At 42.8% G+C, this 21176-nt stretch overlaps 1 protein-coding gene across 1 annotated transcript; it reads right to left on the bottom strand.

The window, feature by feature from the left end:
- Positions 1 to 6117: 6117 nt before the first annotated feature.
- Positions 6118 to 9611, bottom strand: LOC139341321 (transmembrane protein 121). Its single transcript, XM_070977798.1, has 2 exons — positions 8125 to 9611; positions 6118 to 7838 (listed from the first exon to the last, which is right to left on the bottom strand). The coding sequence occupies exon 2, from the start codon at positions 7634 to 7636 to the stop codon at positions 6686 to 6688; it is 951 nt and encodes a 316-aa protein (XP_070833899.1). The 5' UTR covers positions 7637 to 7838; positions 8125 to 9611; the 3' UTR covers positions 6118 to 6685.
- Between the last annotated feature and the right edge of the window lie 11565 nt (positions 9612 to 21176).

Below are 21176 nucleotides of genomic sequence, written 5' to 3'. Positions count from 1 at the left end.
TTTATCAGCTCTTGCTTGTTAGCTAATAACGTTAGCTCCATGAGTTGGAAACACAGTGGCCACATTTAATCTATCATACTTGTATTTTAGTTAGAAAATGACAACAGTAAACATTTTAGAGACACGATCAATAGAAATGTTCTGTGTGATATTACATAGATGACATAGGCTTTTTTTTATTTCAGATGATTTGACTTGTGGTACAAAAAGCATGTGTTACTATGCACATTAAAAATGTCTCTGTTCTAAGTGTCCCAGTATGCTATGACAGTAAGCCATCATGCACGATAGCAGGACCCTGAAACTGAAGCAGCTACATGGAACTCAACCATTCTTCATTTTGTTATTCACCCCTGTGCTTTTCCTGCTGCAACATGTCAAAATCAGTAGGACATGAGATTGAGGAATGTGTTGCTGTTTATTATTAGACAAATTTTTAATGAAGTCAGTGATGTTTGTCTGAAGAAATGTTTACATCAGTAAAATTCCAATTCACAGCATGCTCATATTGAGACACAGCGATGGACTGTGCATTTGGAACGGCAAACATATCTGTCAGCAAAATATATGCTGACGTTTTTAAATGACAGCATGTTTATTAGATGGAGATCCATTCAGTGTGTTAACACATATAATTAGGTTTCTCTTCTGTCTTAAAGGAATAGTTCAGATGTTTGACATAAGGCTCTTTCTCACCACTAATATTCATGCATGAACATTAGCTCAGTCTACAGATCATGTGGAGGTTTGTTTCAGCAAGCTGACAGGCTGTCAAATGCAAGTAAACAACACTTTAAACCCAACATTTCTAAAACATTTACTTGGTTTTCAATGTACTGTATTTAATCTAGCTCCTTCCAAACAGGCATGCTGACTGAAATATCCAGCATCATAAGAAACTGACACCTTGAAGTTACTAAAACACCTTTCTTGGCTCAATGCTCAATGACTAACATTCCTAAAAATACCGCACAGCTTAACAGTAAAAGTTTAACTTTAACTGAGCACATTAACAGATATTTTAAACCAAATAATAACTATTGCACAACACTGTGTCACTTCTTTTACGCAGGATGCTCCAGCATTCATTGCAACGGATATCCCACCTCCTCTGTGAGGCTCCCTTTAATCTTCAGGACCCAGCTGAGAACCGCCCCCAACCAACAATGGATGTTTAGTTATAATTTTCTGGTTGTAACCACTGTCATGCCAACGGCATGCTGTGGAAAAATTATAATGCCAGATTTGTCTCATTAGAAAGAAAAATAGCACAGTCACTCCAACACCGGCCCCCACCTATACAAAAATAGTATTACAAACATGCTTTTCAATAAAATTCAGGACAATTTGGCTGTAAATCCATTTGCCGTGGGCTGGTTTGTGGGCATGTAGCAGAGGGAGGTCATAGCAACAATGGTGGACAGAGGTATGAAATCACTGCTGTTTCTCTTAAACTCTGCCTGTGCCCACCATCTGTTTCAGTAATGCCTGTGGTGACTTTTTTGATGGCAGTTCTCTCAGCCTTGAACTAGATGCTGTTTCATGGTGGACACCTCATCAAAATGAGTGACAGGTGTTGCGGAGTGGACCTGACCAGCTGCAGGGGGTAAAACTGACAATAAGCGTTCTGCCACAAGGTGAAATGTTTCATTGTGCAGCTTTAACAAAGAACCAAGTTAAAGATGGAAAGAAAAACTCTTCCCGTTAATCATCTTTTTATGCTGTACATTATTGCCTTTTAAGTGCAAGTGAATATCAAGTACTCTAGAAAACAAATGAAATCACAGTCACAGGCGTGCAGTGATCAATGTTTCCTTTAACAACAGGTGTTACAATGCAGAGCAAATGTTCTGTTAGGGTATTAGTCAAGTCCCTGAAGACCTAACATATAAAAGGGTGCTTGAGAAAAAGCCCTGTAAGCAACAGAGAGAATCATAAACCATCTGAATCTTTTATAGGTCAACAACGCCTGATAGAAAACTTGCAGAACTGCTTGTATTTAAATGCTACATCTCAAGAAACTGCCAGCAATTTTAAATATTAAAACACCTCTCCATAATTCACATTTACATTCAACACTTCACAGCGCTCAGAGCGACTGGCTCTCATCTCAGACACCTGGGTTCCCTGTTGGGTCGACAGAAAGTTGCTGGCAGTCCAACAGAGTGACCTGATTATTAGAAAGATCGTACTGTAGCTGCAAGTCACAGGCTTGATCCTCCGTCGAGTTCACACTTCACAGCTGTTGTTAATCCTTGCCAAACTGTGCATGAGCAAGATAGTGAGCCCTTCCCTGTTACGGGGGCACAGCGAATAGTAACTCTGCACACAGATCTCCTCTCATAAAATGCATACGTGCATGTCTAAGGGGTATATGTGAGGAAACAGTTTTGTAGTAACACCGGCTGTAATGTGGTGATTGAGTGCGCTTTTAAAAAAAAGATAAGTTGCACAACTGTTTTGACTCAGGAATAGATAATTGCGACTGTTCAGCAAAATTGTTCAAGGGTGTGAAATGTTGCCCAGAGCAAGTGTGCACGTCCTTGGAAAATGTGTGTACGTATAGTATGTTTAGCAGGAACTAGATGAGTCTCAGACTCTGCAGAATAACTTTCTGACCTTTCTATGCTCATGTGCACAGCATATAAATTTTAGATTAAAGCGTTCATTAGCATGTCAACTGACCGCTGCACTGTTTGAAATATGCACAGAGCTTTAAGTTGCAGCATTACAAAGAGGCTCTAAATACACTCAGTACAACAGCATCACAGGCTTTTCTGTGCGTCATCTAAAAAACAACGACGAAAAAAAAGCCTGTGTTTGTTTTCAGAGTGTAGCCTTTCTACATCTAAAATCAATTACCCTCCAGACAAAAGAATCAATACTTGATGAGCATTAATTTTCTGTACTGGTTTGTTCTCTTCGTGCTCTAACATGCCTTCCATGAAAAATACATTTGTTTGCCGGCTCTGTTGCCATCCAAGACTGCCGAAGGTCGAGCTGTGAATTTACTGCAGCCGTTTGTCTTGCTTGCTTGGCACAGGCTGCTTTGTCAGTGTTAATGTGGTTAAGTGTGGAGGTGCATCCAACAGCCTCCCCAGTTTATTAACATTCGAGAGTGCAAAGCAAAAAAACATGGTCATCTGGATGAATGCAACATTCATTCAGGATCTGGCAGTGTGGTAAGGGTGAGGCGCAGTGGGGTGGGAGGGTGCGTGGTAGATTGGGTTGGGTGACTGCCTAAAGGCATACTTGTAGCTTCCAGAGGAGTGGATCAACTTTTTGTTCTTCAAACCATTTGTACACGATGGACACACACTGATATGAATGCTAAGTGTACGCTCAAGCGAAGTGCTTTGTTGATACTGAAAGCAGATGTTGATTAAACAATGTTGATGAACAGTGATGACCTCTTATACAATTTGCCAGATATGTAAACATCAGATATAGTAATAGACGCAGAGCACTGCCTGATATTCTGCTTCTGTTTGATTTAACAGACTAAAGAATCTACATGCTGTACGCTGAAGAAAGGCTTTCAGATTCAGCCAAAATTAGTTCATTATGTCTTCTACAGTCAAATACAAATGAACCGTTTTGATTAGGCCTGTTTTATCAATGCAATTATGTAAAGTGCGTTACACGTCCAACATTCAAGGTGCACATTAGACTTGGAGCGAATGAGAATGTCATTTGTAGGGTGTCACAGAGGAAGAGGGAAGTGGGTTTTTTAGTCTCCATAATATGTTGCTCTTTCCCCATAGATGCTCTGTTTTCCTCAGAAAGATGCAGATCACATAGAGGCTGTTTGTTGGCTCTGCGGTGGACTGGTGACCTACCCAGGGTGTTCCTCTGCCCTCAATACAGTGCATGCTGGGGTAGATGTGAGCCCTTGAAAGGGAGTCTTTGCTTATGAATGTATTTTGAAATTAAGCAGCGACAGTCATGTTCCTCATATGCTGCTGTGGAAGTGAAATCATTACCTATCATTTCACTTGGGTCGATGTATTCTCTCATTCTATTCTCAGCGTCACAATGACTTGAATGAGGCAAGATGAAAAACACAAGTTCTGTGAAGGATGAATTCAGGATGAGAGGCCTAAGTCCTGTCTTTGTGCATGAGGGAATATGTGACTACATGATCATTGATTTAATTCATGTGTTCAGATCATGACTGTGGCAACTGGACAGATTTTAGGGTTATTAATATCAATAAGTCAATGAAGGTCAGTGCATGTACAGTACATGCATACCTCATGGCTCTTTGCCAACTGGTCAAATGTTAGTTAAGAAAAGAATAAAGTATTTTGTATAGAAAAAGACTATAAAATATTTCTTTTGGGATATTTGTTTATTTTGGGACAGCTGTCTGTGAAAGGATTTTCCCCATCTTATTTTTGTGTCTCCTTATTGTAGCTACAATAATAATAATAATAATCACATCTGTTTGACTTTCAAACATCAGTGCATTATCCATAGTGTATTTGAGTAGTGACGACAGTGCTGGTTGAATGGCATTTTGTTATCCACGTGTTCTGCTTTTATCAACAGCTCCAGTAAATAAACTCCACCGATATGGACATTATACTGTACAGTGCTGTGCTTGTCTCTGCTCTTTAAAGTGGAGCACATTTTCTTAACTTAAGAGAGAATAGCCTTGTGGGATGCCTGAAAGCCTCCACACAATTAATCTGTTATTATTCAATAATAATCTGTGTTATTTGTATTCACAGCATGTTTTAAGATGTGAAGACACATGAAGGGTTAAGATTGATCGATCTGTAGTTAAAGCTGTGACATGTTTTTCTTTGGATTTTTACCTTCAAGCTGCTCCTCAGCCTTTCCAGGTGAAACTTTTCCTCATTGTTTATTCTGTATAACTCTAAAGGATGGATTTTTTTTTTTCTTTCGCTGCTGTTAATGCTGTAAAAACAATACAATAGTATATTATAGTGTCTGAATTGCTGACATAGCAACTTTACAAGCCATCTGCACTGGCAAATAATGCTGGCCAAAGCAATCTTAATGTGAGAGCCTGGTTTGTGCCACAGAAAGTTGCCACCTTTGTGTAGTTGTGCCGCGCTCAGATAAAAATGTTGGAGCAGCTTCTGCACTCTCAGGCTTTTAACAAACATGGACGGCCAGTGTGCTTTAAATTATGTAAGGAGTCCCTGGTGATTTAGAGATTATGTAAAGAAAAGTAACCTGAGTACAAGAGAAGGAACCTGTTGTAAAAACGTAGCTCTTCTTTTGTCTGTGGCACGCATGCCAGGATTATTACTTCCTTTTTTGCACTGTCATGTCGTACTCATGTGACCTCATTGTTCAATTAGCCTTTGCATCTGCTTTGTTTGCAATACCCAGTATATTCCTCAGCTGCCTTTCTTCTGCTTTTGACATTTATTCTCTGTTTTTTAAGAGAAGATACTAAAATTTCTGTTACTGAAAAGCAAAAAAAGGTCCAGCTCCGACTCAACTGGTGGTGATGGAGTGAAAAAAGATTGCTCGAGACAGAAAGAGATTTGTCATATTAGAAGACGTGATGTTTTCTTGGCTGTTGTTTGGATTCACATCACTAGACCAAAGTATCCATTTTGTCCTTTTGTGTAAGGAACAAAATGACAGTGCTTACAAAGATCTGCCACTAAGCACAAGCACAGATAGTCGCCGGGCGCCTGAGGAGGATATTAAACAAGTTTGCTTATTTGGGAATCATTTGTCCATCTGCAGTGTTGCCCTTAGGCTGTGCATTCTGCCCTATGACTACAGCACCACGGTCACCTTTTTCAGTGATCTAGCTGCTCATAACCGCACAGAGAATTTATTTCAAATGTTCCTCTCCACATTCGAAATAAGCAGCCTCAAATGAAACGATCACACTCAAGATGAATGACATTGCAAAGGCACCACTTCAGCGATTAAGTAGTCTCTAATTGTAGATTGAACCAGAGCGGGGGTGGGGGGGTGGGGTGGGGGGGGATCATTGTCTAGTTTCTTTTGCAACCCAGGTTAATTAAATGACATTTGCTGAATTTTAATTAAAATGTGAAATATACTCAATTGGTCCAATAACTTTATGAAAGACCCGTTTACAGCCAGTGAAAGAGCAAGAAAGCCTTTATCTTGTACACAATACTTTATCAAAGAATCACATATAAAAACACACTTCTTCATGAGAAAGCTTTAACTGTTATTTTCATTCTCATTAAGTCAACTCGCTCATTGGTTGCTCCCTCTGATTCTGACGTGTTAAAGCCCTCGACGACTAAGAACATTCGAGCAACAGAAATACACACCACGGCACACAGACCCTTAAATTTAAGATTAGAATGCAACACACACAGTTCAAAAATATATCCTCTAATCTTGCAGTGATAGCCTTTTTTTCTGTTTTACAATTAGAAAAAATACACAGTTGACTGAATTCATTGGGGGAAATGCTTTACCAAAGTCACAAGTGAGACTGTATTTTGCACCATGACAGCTTTGGATACAGCACTGCTCTATCCTCGCTAAGCGTCTGCAGCGTCCTGTGTGCCATTAAGCATCAGTGGAGATCATGATCTCCTCTGTGTTCACGTCAGTATTCACATGCCCAAAAAGGTGTGGAACATTGTGCCCTGCCAGCGTCCTGAGGGTCATATCTATTCATATTGACTTTCCCAGGATTCACCTCACCGTTCTGTCATGTGTGTTCACACGTCGTCACTTCAGGGAGGGGCGTCTGGTCCTGCATGACCACTTGAGGCGGGGTGGGGGCAGGGCGAGCGTGGGCCACCGAGTTTTTTTGCAGCTCCACCCCAAAGCCAGGAGAAGCGTTCTGCAACTGTCTCCTGTACTGCACGAAGCTGCAGGTCTTTAGGATGATGGCCAGGATGTTCTTTCCTATCAGGATCCCGGATACCCTGGCGTCCCTGTAGAGAATCATATTCCCCCCACGGATGAAGAGGGTGATGATGTTGATGGTGACCAGGCTGAGGATGGGGTACAGGAGCATCTTGTGGGGAACGATGTTGATGCCCTGCATGCTGATCTCGCTCAAGGAAACGCAGGGCAGCACGAGCAGAAGGATGTAGCAGTAGAAGAACATGAGGCCCTCCGCCCACAAAGGAAGCCCCTTCTTTTGAGGCTCCCATAGGTTGGCCTGGATGTCTAGTATGTCCAGCAAGTCCACCACCACCCAGAAGAGACGATTACGGATCTCCTCGCGCTTCTTGAAGGCGCGAACGTACTCCATATGGTCAATTGCAACCAGCACCACAAACAGCACTGGGATGCAAATGGACAGCAGCAACGTCAATGCCTTCCTTGCGAGAGCATCCAGGCTCTTCCTATCCGCCTTGTAGTTTTGATACACAAAGTAGACCTTGATCTCCAACACAAAGATGTAAAGGAACCAGAGTATCATGGCGTAGCCTCGCTTAGCTGTGCGTACTTCAGCACCCACCCACACTGCCACGTAACGCAAGACGATTAGGAAGCAGATGTCTCCAACCATCACCATGATGCAGATGCCAATCTTGCGTGGTCCGTGGTTCTGCTCCACCAGGTAGGCATCAATCAGTGCCATGCTGCTCATGATCAGGATGGTGGAAAGGCACACGTGGGGCTTGTTGGTGGGAGGTGGAGGTACCATCCTTGCCTGGGCGGGAGGAGGAGGAGTGTTGTTGAAGAGGGAGTGCAGAGGGTGCTCAGTTTGTCCAGTGAGGAGGCAGATCAGATAGTGCTGCTAGACATCGGTGTTCCCCTCCAGTGCTTCTGCCTTGGCCAGGATCCAGGGTGCATTAATAGGATTCACACAGATCACTTCAATCAATCTCCGCTCGTGCCCAAGCCACCTGCCGGGTAGACAGTACCCCTCATTTAGTAAATTATGTTCATTGGCAAATGGTCTGCAAACATACAGCTTCACTATTGTAAAAATTAATAAATCTCAGGATGTGTCTCCTGTTTATACCCTGATAATCATTCATTAAACACAACACAGCAATTAAATCAGTGAGTTACATTTTCTGCTGAAAAAAAAATCTGCCGCGATGTGTCCTCATTTCAGACTCACTTCCGACACCCTTGTTTTCATACAAGCTTAAGCCTTCAGAGATAAAAATCCAGCTGAATACTCACTTGTGTCCCTCTTTGTACTTTATCCTAATGACTGGCAGTGAGCGATCATCCATGAGACTGCACTGGGAGATCACAAAGCCCATCTGTAATCCACAGGAGAAGAGAGGAGAAAACGCACGGGATCCTCTCCTTCTCTGACAGACGTAAATCCACCAGTCATAGATAAATTTCTCTCTCGTTTTTTTTTTTTTTTTAAGCGAAAGAGAAATCCCAAAATATTGCCGTCATAATCCACTTAGTGCTCAGACTGAATCAGGAGGAGGCATCTTAATGGTCCCAAAGACCGCTCTCAATTTCTGCAACTAAGAATAGAGGTTATTTTGTGTTGTGCTTGGATTGAGGCTTTAAACCTCAAACTCCCCCAAAAATATAAAGTTATTCTTAGAGGGGAAAAAATCTCTGCGGTAAGTCCTGCTTAAAAGAGAATTTCCTCCCCAGAAGTTTTCCTCTCCATCATCCACCATCCACGGACAAACATTCAGTATTTGTTTTCCTGCGTAAGTTTGTGTGTTTCACAAGACAAAGAAGGGTTGTATTTAATATTTTAAATGCAGCGAATGACTAAATGTCCTTCCCCACTCAGCTGTGCGCATGTGTGTGTGTCTACGTGTGTGTGTGTGCGCGCGTGCAAGCTTCAGCTGTCTCCACGCTTCGTTGTCGCTGTAAAATGCTGCCCCCCTGGCGAGATCCTGGCTGCTGCGCCGTTTTCTCTCTCCTGCTCCAGCAGCTTTTGCCAGGGACACCAGGATCAGCAGCACCAGTGGATTCCCCAGCCTCCACTCAGCACGCTCTGCCAGCACCACCAGCGCTGTGATACTCCAATGCCGCCTGCCTTCTGCCCGTCTGTCTCTGTGCACTTCTCAGCCCCCTCTGCGAAGTCAGAGAGATGCTCCTCTGCTGCGTTCACACTCACTCCTGGGATTTTTTTTTTCTTTCTCTCTCTCGCAGCTACCCTCCTCTTCCTTCTCCCTCTTCTGCTCAAGTAAAGGCACTTGCTGTGTGGAGGTGACGCTCAGCAGACCACAGCTGCAGAGCCAGGGAGAGAGAAAAGAGGTAGGGAGAGAGAGAGAGAGAGAGAGAGAGAGAGAGAACACTTTTCCAGGGGGTGGAGAAAGGCGGGGAGGTGAGGGGGGGAGGGAAGGCGAGCCAGCCTTTTGCAGCTTAGCTGAATGCACAACTTCTCTCTCTCACCCTGTTTTTTTCCCCTCACATCCCTCTCTTTCTTTCACATTGTGTCTTGTGCTGATATCCTATTTTCTCGGGCTGTTTCTTTTTCAGCTCCCAGAAAAAGCCCTGGTTTCCTTCTTCTTTGAGAAGCCCATTACCGGGCCATGCTTTTTTTTTTTTTTTTCTTTCCCTCTCCATCAGGTTCGAGGTGCAGAGATGAAAAGTGATCCAGAGAGGAGATGCTCTCCAGTGTGGGATGTAGAGAGCCAGCTTCCCAGCAGGCTGTGTGTCTGCAGTCAAGGGAGACGTGGAGGGGAGGTGGGAGAGGGGGGTGAGACAGTGGCTCCTCCTGACAGAGAGCCTTTCTATTGATCTAGTGACAGAGCGGTGAATCAGGAGCCTGAGATGGGGCCAGCGACCGAAAGAGATGAGGGGTAAGGGGAACTGGGGGGGTACAGATGTGGGGATAGCGAATGAGAAAGGTGAAAAAAAAGAAAAGGCAGTTGAGCGACATAATGAGAAGGAGATGTGTGGGGTGGGATTGAATGTCAGGGGAACATTTTCATCCTCTGAGATGTAATAATGCCTGGGCTAATAATACTTATGCAAAAATTTATAAAGGTAGGAAAAGGTTGGTGTGTTTGCTCTGCCATCAGTATGCTAACACCACTAGCTCTGTTTATCCAGCTGGGCCAATTATCACTAATCCTTCCTCTGAGGAACCAAACTGCTTTCATTACTACAGTATGAAGCCATTTAGTGCTCATGTCATGAATTGGCGTTATTGACGAGTCAAAAGTATTGGTTTTCTATGCAGTGTGGCTGCACTTTTCATTCAACTGCGTAACGACAAATAAGGATAATTGCAATCAATCATGCAAGTTTTTTGCAAGCGTGAATGCATATGGTTACAGATTCAGCAGCTGTGGATCGGCCGAGTGCGGTCATCATGGCTGTTTAGAACTTCTATCATGGAAGCATGTCTGAAAAAATTAAGCCAAGTCAAATAGCCGTTTGCTTTTCACCAAGCTGCTTTCTCATTGACTATTGCCTCTGGATTATCGACCGTAACTGAGTCATTACAAGTGGAGTGATGAATTATACCATCCTTTGCAAATTGTAAAGTTTTTGGTCCTTCCGCAACATTTTTAAAAAAATATCTAGATGCATATACATTTTGACAGTCGCAACAAAATACATGATAAGCTTCAATTTTATATACAACTGGTTCTCAAAAGCTACAGCAACACATTTAACAGGCTGTTAAAAATCACTGTGTAATGAAAGGTCACAGGTCTGATCCCCATGACAGACAGCGTGGGCATTAACCGCCACACGTCCTTGAGCCAAACACTAAAACTTCTACCTGCTCTCTCGTTTGCTCAAAGTCACGGTGGGTACCAGTGTCAGCTAAATGGCTGAATTGTAATTGTAAATGAGTGGATGGCTTGTCTGGTCCTCAAGGGAACAGCCCTGCCATCTTAATAGTTTAACTCCCCCTAAAATAAGTATGGGAGATTGATACAGCACCTTTATCATCCACTCTGACATTCCTCCCACATCTCATCCAGTGATCTATAATTTATATCTTCATTTACATGCCTTTTGTGATATACAATGATGTCCAAGACTATGTTAACCTCTCCGTTAAAAAGAACAGTTAGCCCGGGCTTTGAATCACATCTGCTGATAATCTTCATTTATACATGCTCAGCATTTCCGCTTTTGTCTTCCTTCACAGACCGTTTATAATTCATGAGTGTCAGGAAATAACATCACCGTCTCTTAAGGGTATTGTCTCTTTTAGCTGAAGCTGATTTACGCACATGTTTAGGGTTTTTTTTTTACATTTAGCTTGTGTCAAAATTCTTAGTCCTGATTAATGTAATTATAGTGATATGCCAACACAAGGCTATAGTCTATGATTTATGAGATTTCAGCTAACTGAAGAACATCCAGGAGGATCCATCCTTGTCTGTCCTCTTCTGCCCTCTCCCCTTCGTCCGTCAGGCTCTGCTCTGCCTCCTACAGAGGACTGTCCTTGGCTCCCGGACAGGGACACTGCTTCATCACCGTTCAGCTCCGGGCAGGCTAACACACAGCAGATAGCGGATGATAAAGAACACCAGCAGCATCCTCTATAAAATAAAGCATCGACAGAAAACAATCAGAAGACGAGAAGTGAGGAAGCCATGCAGCGGCTCCGCTCTCGCTCTCTCAATCCCGGCGTTTAGAGTTGGAATGAAACTGGTTCTGTGTCGAAAAATCAAAGGTTCAATTCAATCTCTTCGCCTTTAAATGTGGTATTTGCCTTTATGCAAATATTTGAGCATGCTTTCTCAGAGCACACTCCATTTTTCAGAAACGTTCCCTTGACAACCAAGTGCAGCAGCTTGAGAAACATGTTTTCTCATCTTGTCAGAAAGGATATCATGGGAGAAATTCAACAGAGCAAGCTGCACCTTGAACTCAGCTTAAATAAAGCAGAAAAATATGCTTTATAAACATGGCAGTGGGAGGAAAAACAGAGTACTTTATCATCACAGCAAGTGAATTTGGCTCTCAGTTTATCCTTCTGGCTGATTGCAATCACTGGTTCAATCAGTCGCTTATTCATATTCTTATTCTTTCCTCCTTTGTGCTTAGTGTTTATAGCACCTCTCTGACTGTCCATTTGTTCTTCTTTACAGTCAACAATCTTTTCTATTATCATCATATATTTGCAAGAACTCAAACATCTACGAGGCTTTTACCAGATGAATGTTACTAATACGGCATTGTAAACATATTCAATGACATTTTTCTTGTGCAACTTCATGCAAACAGTGGCTGATTGTGGCATCGATGTTCCTCTAAAGCGAAGCTGAGAGGAGATATTAATGTACACCTAAGTGCTGCAGGTAGTGGCATAATTACAAGGGTATGCATCACTGAGTGAATAGGCTGATTTGATTTCCTTTGTGTTTAGACTGCAGATGATTTACTTAATCGTCAAGAGTCAAGCATGATTAATCTCACTGTGCTGCGCCACGTGTAACCCAACTGGAAATACCTGCCAATTAGAATGATCCTGATATGTGTCACCATGCTTCGACAAGGAATGTAGGTGAAATGTTTCTATCTTTGTCTCTGCGTTTGTCGTCATTATACAGAGAGAGATGAGCGTGAAGCAAAGAGTCAAGTTTTGGTGCAACAATATTCAACATGTCATGATTTGCGGGGGTTGTTAGTGGGGGAAAAAAAAAAGAAGAAGAAGGCAGCGGACACAAACATGGATTAATTGCTCGGGTTTGGCAGCCGGGATTCAGTGTCAGCAAGTTGTGAAAAGATTGGGGAATTTACATCACCAAAGACAATTTGTACATGAAGCATAACAGTGGAAATAGGACACATAAATCACATTAGCTGTAACCCGGAGTCTGCCATCGATTACCTACAGGAAAACAAATGGGGGCGTTAAGGCTTCCCATCCTTAAACATCCCCATCAGGCTTCTAACCACCAAATGGGAAACATGAAGTGGATGGGCTAAGCTGCTCCCCATGGGCCTATTAGATTGGGGACGGAGGAGGGGGCTGCCCTCAGACTCCTCTGCATCCCCTCACCGCCCAGCAAACACCCAAGCTGGAAGAGGTGAAGGTCATCTCAGCCCCTGTAGCTATGATATTTAACTGTCAGTAACAAGGAGGGTAAAAAGGTGAATGCCGGTATAAGTTTGCTATATTTGACATGACATCAGGCCAAATGTGAGAAAGACTCGTCAACAGCTTTTACAGAGGATTGATGACTACAAAGCAGACCTGGATCTGAAAGTATTTGCATTTGATTGATCTTGTTCAGAGTCCCATGTGGGTGGGCTGTGCAACAAAGAGGAAGAGAATGATTGCCACATTATTACCACAGTCAGGAAACAGAGAGACATTTTAGTATACATTTATGCATTCAAAAACCTTATGACTTAGGAAAGACATCCACTTTACTGCCCCACACACACCAAAACAAGCCCCTTAAAAGCATCACACCCAACTTCAAGTGATGTTGTTGTATAATATAACGAGGTGGTTCTTAGGTCTCTCCAAATGCTACCTTACACTGAAAACACGGTGAGTGAGTGACAGAGCTTATGATCACTGCTCATGAGCCCAGATTTGGTTTTTTATAAGCCACCCCCAGTGTGAGAACAAGTGTGTGTGTGTGTGTGTGTGGGGGGGGGGGGGGGGGGGGGGGGGGGGGGCATCATCATTCAAGGCTCATAATACCTTTCAGTCTGACACACAGGTTTGAACACGTATAGATAATATTTCCCGCTGCAGCCTGTCCAGCACAAAGACCCTCAGACAAAGAATAGAGACATTCATTTGACATCATTGATGAATTAGACATTAAAGGATTTATGTCAGGTTCGCTTGATGAGTTTATTCCTGTCACAGTTTCTATCAGCAATCAGAGCACTTTTGATTAAAAGAGAAAATAATGAAAATCTTCCCGGGACTTTTGTGTAGGAAGAGTGTGGGTGCTTTATCTGGGCCAGTACTTAAGTATTTAGTAAAAACAAAATCTGCTGACAGTTACGACAGTAGCATTAAGTTTTATGCATCCCTGTTAATGACAAAGCTTATGGTGGCCTGTAAGTGGCACAATAATCAGTCACTCCTTCATAATATCGAAGACAATACAAGTGTGCTCATTTGAGGCGAGGCACAACGAAATTCTCAATGGAAAGGCTGATATGTTGTGATGCAAAACAATATTATTATAATGATTTTTGTGTTGAGAACAAACTGTTGTGTTGCCATAGCAGCATGATCAACTGCCGAGGTGCTGAAAATGGAAAAGGCAAATCAGGGGGATGAGAGAGTTTGGAAATCCTGACGGAGCGATGAGATTTGGTATGAAACCATGCTAGAAAATGGGTTTGAAAAGCCAGAATCCGTAGACGTCAGACCCAGAATATAACGTCGGCAGTGTGCATTTTAGCAAACCAAGGATACGTTAAGTTTGTAGGGTTCATATGCTAGGCGACACAACCGTCAAGCCGCAGACCACTGTTTGAGCTGAAATGATTGGTAGGGCTTATTACTTATTACCTGCAGCAGCCACAGATACCAGATTTATTAATTACTGTCAGGATGTAAAGAGATTGTCAACAAATATGACAAAAAAAATGCTGCTGAAATACATTAAAATACATTACCTGCAATACGTTTATTCACACGCCAAAACTTATTCTGCCACTCGAGTTAGAGTCCTGATGAACAACCCTTGACACGTACTGCAAATTCTGGTAAATATACATATTTTTATTGCATCTTTAATGTTGACACAACCTTCGTTAAAGCATGAATTACTATGGATATTTCTGGTGCTTCTTTTAAACCGAGGGCTCTCACTCTTCTCCCAGTGGCAATTTCCTTTATTTACAGAAAATACTCAGGTGATGGTGGCAGTGGAGTTAGTGTCACTCTGGGATGCTGTGTTTTGATGAACTAATTGAGCAGCCGAGTCGCCTAAAAGGCTTTTTGTTAACCTGTCTACTCTCCACCCATACATGGAATACATTTTGATTGACTCAGCCACACACAGAATGATGCAGAGAGACTAAAACAAAATAGATTGCAAGAACCAGAAAAACTGTGGCGGTTCTCGGTCAATATTAATGTCTGTGCCTCTTGATAAAATGAATGAAATGAAGGTTTCCTTTCAGAATTTTTATGTACTCATGGATCTTCTTTTTGAATGCAACATGGAGCTGAAACAAACATTTACTGTGTTATCAGAAATGTAAAGATAAACAACATACTGTAATCTAAAGGAGCTGTACTCTAATAGGCTCGCTGTAGGACAGTGATTTGTCTGCTGCTTTATTAGACTTGAAATTATTGATGAATTTTCTGTTTGCGCAGGCCTCTCTGTGGCTTACTCACTCGGATTAATTGAATACAGCGATGTGTGATGAGGCCATTTTCCCATAAAGAATGTTTGCATGCTCCCTTGAGGTTGCTTGTGTACACAAACGTATGGCATATTTTAAATTGCACAATCATAACTAAAGGAAATAAAAAAACTTCCATGTGCGTTGCTTCTTTGTCAAGGTCATTTCAAATTAAAGCCGTCCAGCTGTGCACGCAGCACAATTACTTATTGTTTTCATGTTGCTGCATCATGTCGGGGAAATTCTATTTTTAATGTGTGAGTTCTGAGATGGGGCTGCAAGGTGGCGCAGCAGGTAGTGCGCGTGCCTCACAGCAAGAAGATTGCAGGTTCGATTCCCGCCTTTCTGTGTGAAGTTTCTTCCCGTGCATGCGTGGGTTCTCTCCGGGTACTCCGGCTTCCTCCCACAGACCAAAAACATGCTCATTAGGTTGATTGGTGACTCTAAATTGCCCCTAGGTGTGAGTGTGAGTGTGAATGGTTGTGTGTATGTGTATGTAAGTGATCGGCTGGCGACCGGTCCAGGGTGTACCCGGCCTCCCGCCCATTGACAGCCGAGATAGGCTCCGGCCCCCTGCGACCCCGAAAGGGATAAGCGGCATAGAAAATGGATGGATGGATGGAGTTCTGAGATGACTGCTACCATTAGATACAGCATGAGCCATGTAGCTAAAAAAAAAGGGGGGGGGTACAAAGGATCAAGAACTTTAAGAATCGAGTATCACAAAACTAAACCCGCGACATCAGCTTCGTGCAAGCAAATAATGAGCACCATCTTGCATCATTATGCTCTAAGGGCGACTGTGGACAAGATGCTATTATAAAGTTACTGTCACTTAAAACAACACCACAGAACACTCAAGTTAGTTGCTTCTTACTTTTCAAGGCACTGAGCTGGGTTGCTTCTGGATCCACATGAACATTTTCTGTGGCATGTTTCCCAACTCTCCTCACAGGGGACCTGGCTAATTTGGGGAAGTAGTTTATAAATGGCAGAAAATGTACAGCCCCAGCTCACCTTTCTTCCCGAGGACGAGTGCTTAGCTAGCTTAATGAGGCAGCATTGTGTGTGTGTGCCAGCGCATGTGTTTGTTTCTTTGCTTGCTGAGAATAGAGGGGTTAAACTTGACGAGATAAACTTTGCTGAGTGCACTGGGGGAGCTTTATCTTGCATGTTTCAATTGTTGTGGGAGTATTATCAGCTGTCGTGGTATATTCTCCACGTCTGTGTAGTGTGTATACAATAACCATTTAAACAATTTCTGATATGGATGTTCTTGATAATAATTCACCTCATCTGGTGGCAAAACACGTTAGCAGTGCCATCCTGTCTCCAGAGCTCTTACCAGACGCAGCTCTTGGTAAATGGCTACACTAATGTTGCACCATGACTGACAGTGCCCATTAATCACTCAGTGTGTGGAGGATGGTTTTGTTTTATAATCATTACAGCTTTTACCATTGTACATGTATTTTAAAATCTATGCATAGTAGCAATGAGCTGAGGAACATTAGTGAGGTCGTAAATCAAGTCAGACTGACTGGAGCTACAGAAATCTTTATGGAGTTTAATTCTTTGTTGGGAACAGCCAAAAGAGGATCGCAAGAGGATTCAGCCATTTACTGTGCACTATATTGTGATCATGATTTAACTCTGCTGTAACCTACCAGTTTTTACCAGGAAGAGCAACTGACCGCATTGAGCCCTGCCGCATCATCGTTTTTCCAACCCCGTTTAGGTGAAACTGCATCCACCTCTGTATGACGAAAGCCACGACGGCTGCATTCCCATGGAAACTGCACTCACCTGGGTCACTCCTCTTCCAGAGCGATGATGGTAAATGTGTAATAGCAAGAATAATAATAATAATCTTTCTTTTTTATGTTTCCATATATACATACACATTATGTGTAGCTCTGGTTGTGGCTGTTTCTCCTGGAGTTGGTTTGTGTCTCAGCATTGATAGCGAGTTGTTGTTCCCTGCTAAACACACAGACCCCTTCGGCAGTCTCAGGCCCTCCTGCCCGGCCTGCTGCTGCTCTTCTCTGGGTCACACCTCCTCCGGAGTCACTCTCCGCTGCCAGACTGTCTCTGGGTTAGGCAGAGCGGCCAGGCTGGGTGTTCACAGGACCGGATGCCACCGGGCTGCCCTTCCACAAACACATCTCTGCCTCATTCTCCGGTGCTTTTTAGGATGCATACTATTAAGTATCCTGTTATTGCAACGTTATCAGGTCATCATGACCTTGTAAGAATTAGCAGGGCATGTTGTATTAACAAATTGTACCACAGTACCCACCAGCAGAGGCACCGGCTGGTCTGCTAGGCCGCTCAACAGACCCGCAGTCTCCATCTTCCTTGGTCTGCCACCAAAACCGAGTAACATCAGTCCTGCAGACACCTGGCCTGTCCGCTCTGCCTTGCCTGGAGACACAACTGGTATAGCTGAAGAGGTTAGTGTGTTTACTGCGGAAACTACAGCTCACAGTCCACACTGCTGCCAGCTGTTTGTTTTACAAAACAACTACAAGAAAACACAGACACAAACAGCATTCATCTTCCGCTGATGGTCCTATTTCTGGAGTTCAGAAGCAGTTGAACACAGTGCCCATTTCTCTTGTGGTTTTTGAAGGCTAAGGCCTTTACCATCTGTACGCAGATATTTTGTATTTTGTTTGGACCTCTCCTTCACATGCAAATGCTGTTCTAGGTCACTAAAAATGAGATTTTTTAACACCTAAAATGTAGATTTTTGAAAAGTCTGGCTTCTGTGAATTTGTGTTTACATATAAACTGGAGCATCTGTGAAATGATGGTTTCATCACATCAATTCGTGCATTGTTGCTTGCTGTAATGAGCATACATCTCAAACAACAACAATGGTGGACTACTGGTTTTGGCCGTCCCACCACCATTACAACTGTCCACATAGTCCTTACATTTAGACAAGGGTACACATAAAATCACCACCAGGCAACCACTTGCTTTAAAATATCAGAGCAACAAGGATTGGATTAACTAGTTTCTATAGTTAGATGGTCAGAATCAGATACCTGGTTGAAAGTGAACTGCTGTGAAAAGGGCGTATAAATTCAGCACTTATGTATGACTTGAAGGGTATGTACACATCTCTGACACATTATGACTCTGTTGTGATGGGAGAGATAGTGTAAACGCAGTCACGGGTGGAGCAGGTCTCTGTCTCTTGGGTGTGCTTATACTTGGCAGATTTGTTGCTTTTCCCTCCATGTGATCCATGTGGCATGCTTCACATGAAGGAGGGCTTTGACTGACAATGCTCTTCGTGAAGTACGGGGAAGCTTCCTCCCATTTGGTGAGATACTTAAACATTGTTGGCAGGTGTTCCATCCCTCTCATGCTCCTTCTCTTTGCTCTTGCTCTTGTTGTGGATCTTCATCTCTTCTTTTATCAGTAGGTGCTGATGTTTTACACACTGCACCTGCTTTACCAGAAGAGGATGTTGGAAACACATGAAAATTCCCAGATAATAGATAGATAATAACAGTTAGACCTCCCATCAACAGAACAGCATTAAAAAATATGGGAGATTTACAGGAAAGTACAGTGCTTTAGGCTTTTGAGTTAGAACCGCCAATAGAAAAGAAGCATACTTCACATGCTCAGAATGTTCTTCTCTGGTCACAAGAAGCATTTTTTCTTAAACAGAGGTGGAACATTACTTAACATACATACACCAAAGACACACTGTTTTGTGTGTACGTGTGGTCAACGGCAAAGCAGAAGAGACACCACCCTGCAAACCATTTCATGTAAGGAATATTGGTCTTACACAACGCTGAAACGTTCAGAGAAATCCAAAGGTTGACAGACCTGCCGTGCTCAGTAAGCTGCTAAGCTACATTAGGATAATCACTGTACAAGGAGTTCAGCAGTTTATTCAAACAGACTTCTGAATCACTTCTGAATCTTTTATGATCTACTGTATCTAATATTAAATGAGAACTACCAACCTTATTAGCAAACGTACATTGTCTCATACATTGTCTCTGAAGCTGAGATCAATGCACATCACCTGCTGGGATTCAGATATGAGAGGGTTCGCTGTTTGGAGATGAACCTCCATCATCCATCCTGACACTCAAATGTTCAATCCTGCTCCACCCCCACCCTCAACTCGATGCAACAAGAGTGCTTCACCCAAATTTAATTTAAAGGGGCAATAGGTCATCTTTGACTGTTATCAATATTGACTGGACCCTTAAAAACAGTGAAGTCATATTTTTCCAGTATAAAGTTAGCTAACCAGGGCAGGAAAGCGACAGAAATACAGCGAGGAGATAATGTATCACCATGCAAACTACTTAGAAATAGAAATAGAAATATTTCTCTTTCATGTCCTTTTTTGGCTCGAGAATGAAATGTGCTTGCTGGCTCCTACTGTAGCACCACCCTCCCATCGTTAAGCAGGAGAAGATGCAAGATGGTGGGGGCAGAGAGATTGGGAGTGCTTTGAAATTCCAATGGGCAGGGAGATTTGGTTCCAAAACAGAGTAGTCAGTGAGTTTTCAGAAAGCCAGAAATTTGTGTTGTGTAATTCCAGCGAGGGAGGAGGGAGAGAGGGAATAGGGGAGAAGGGGCTTGTTCCAAAATGGAGAACAGGCTGGGGAGTTAGATTTGAAAGCCTCTGCAGCTACAATCAGCAGGTCTCAGCAGCTGGACAGGTTAACACAGATACAGTGATTTTAATCAGCAATCTGTGCGCTGTAAAAGGTATGAAAATTGCATCTTCAAATGACAGCAAAATTCAAAATGAATCACTTTGAATTTGCTCCATCCAGCAGAACAGGATCACAATAAGATACAGCAAGCATGAGTACTGTCCCACTTGAGATTCACAAGAAAAACGTTTAATTTGGCAATGGGTTGCTCATGGTGCATGAATCACTTTCTCAGAGAAAATGTGCCACCGCGACTCAAAACAATGTATTTGGGTCAGTCAGTACTCGCAGTCCTGTGAGAGGCAGAGGGACGCCACCCAAAGGCACGAGCACTCTGAGGCATCTATAAACATAACCAGCGTGTTTTTTGGCTACGATGCAGCAGCAGCGAATATTTAAACAAATTGCAAATTAGATGGAAGCTGGGCCAATGCAGTGATTTCGACCACCCATCCCAATCTCCATTGTCTCCTGCCAGAGGCATTTGGTGCTGGCTAGATAAGGGAAAATGAGATAGATACCCATGTAACAAAAGAGAAGGACCAATTGGATTGTATGCTAGTCTGTAAGTAGAAACCTGCTTTGAGGAGGTGCATTTAAACTATACGTTGTGACTGACAAGAGAATTAGGAGAATTGTTCACCAATGCAATTTCAGCTTAAGCTGTTTGTTGCAAGAGAAGGGTGCTATTGTTTCAGCTTTGTTTGTGCGTGTGAGAGTTTTGCAAGAGGCATTTAACCCTGTCTCATATGGAGGCAGAGGAGACGCACAGGGGAAGCCAGTCATCAGAGCAGTGTTTAAGCAGCTCGTTTTAGCCCAAAAGATGCAGAAGGGAGGGAGGGTGGAATTGTAAAGGAGGTCTGCTCTGTATTTTTGAGTTTTCTAATGCTCGAAATGATGCCGAAGGGGAGCACAGGCTGGTCTGCCCTGCAGTTAATACAGAAACCATTTCCGTTTTTTCATGATGCCTCCAGCTCCAAAAAAAAAAATCTAATTTCAGTCTCATTTCATTGAGAAAAAAAAAAAAACACTTCAGGAGATAACTTGAGTTTGATTCACATATGATATATCATCAGTCCAAGTCTCCTCTGGACACTGTTACCCTCTCTGACACTTTGTAGTTTTTTTGTTTGTTTTTTTTGGCTGGAAGGAAAAGATCCTCCCTGTGTACGCTGCAGACGGCGGCTATTTGTCTGGCTGGGCTCCCCAGCTCTCAGATATTGTTTTCAATGACTGAGTTGTTGGAGAAAAGTC

This window comes from Chaetodon trifascialis, chromosome 13 (assembly GCF_039877785.1).
Source record: "Chaetodon trifascialis isolate fChaTrf1 chromosome 13, fChaTrf1.hap1, whole genome shotgun sequence".
Lineage (NCBI taxonomy): Eukaryota > Metazoa > Chordata > Actinopteri > Chaetodontiformes > Chaetodontidae > Chaetodon > Chaetodon trifascialis.
Note: the sequence above shows the minus strand (reverse complement) of the source record. Positions and strands in the feature narration are given on the sequence as shown.

What these genes read in the sequence shown, in the direction of transcription:
- LOC139341321 (XM_070977798.1), bottom strand. Translation starts at nt 7,636, where the DNA reads ATGGTACCTCCACCTCCCACCAACAAGCCCCACGTGTGCCTTTCCACC.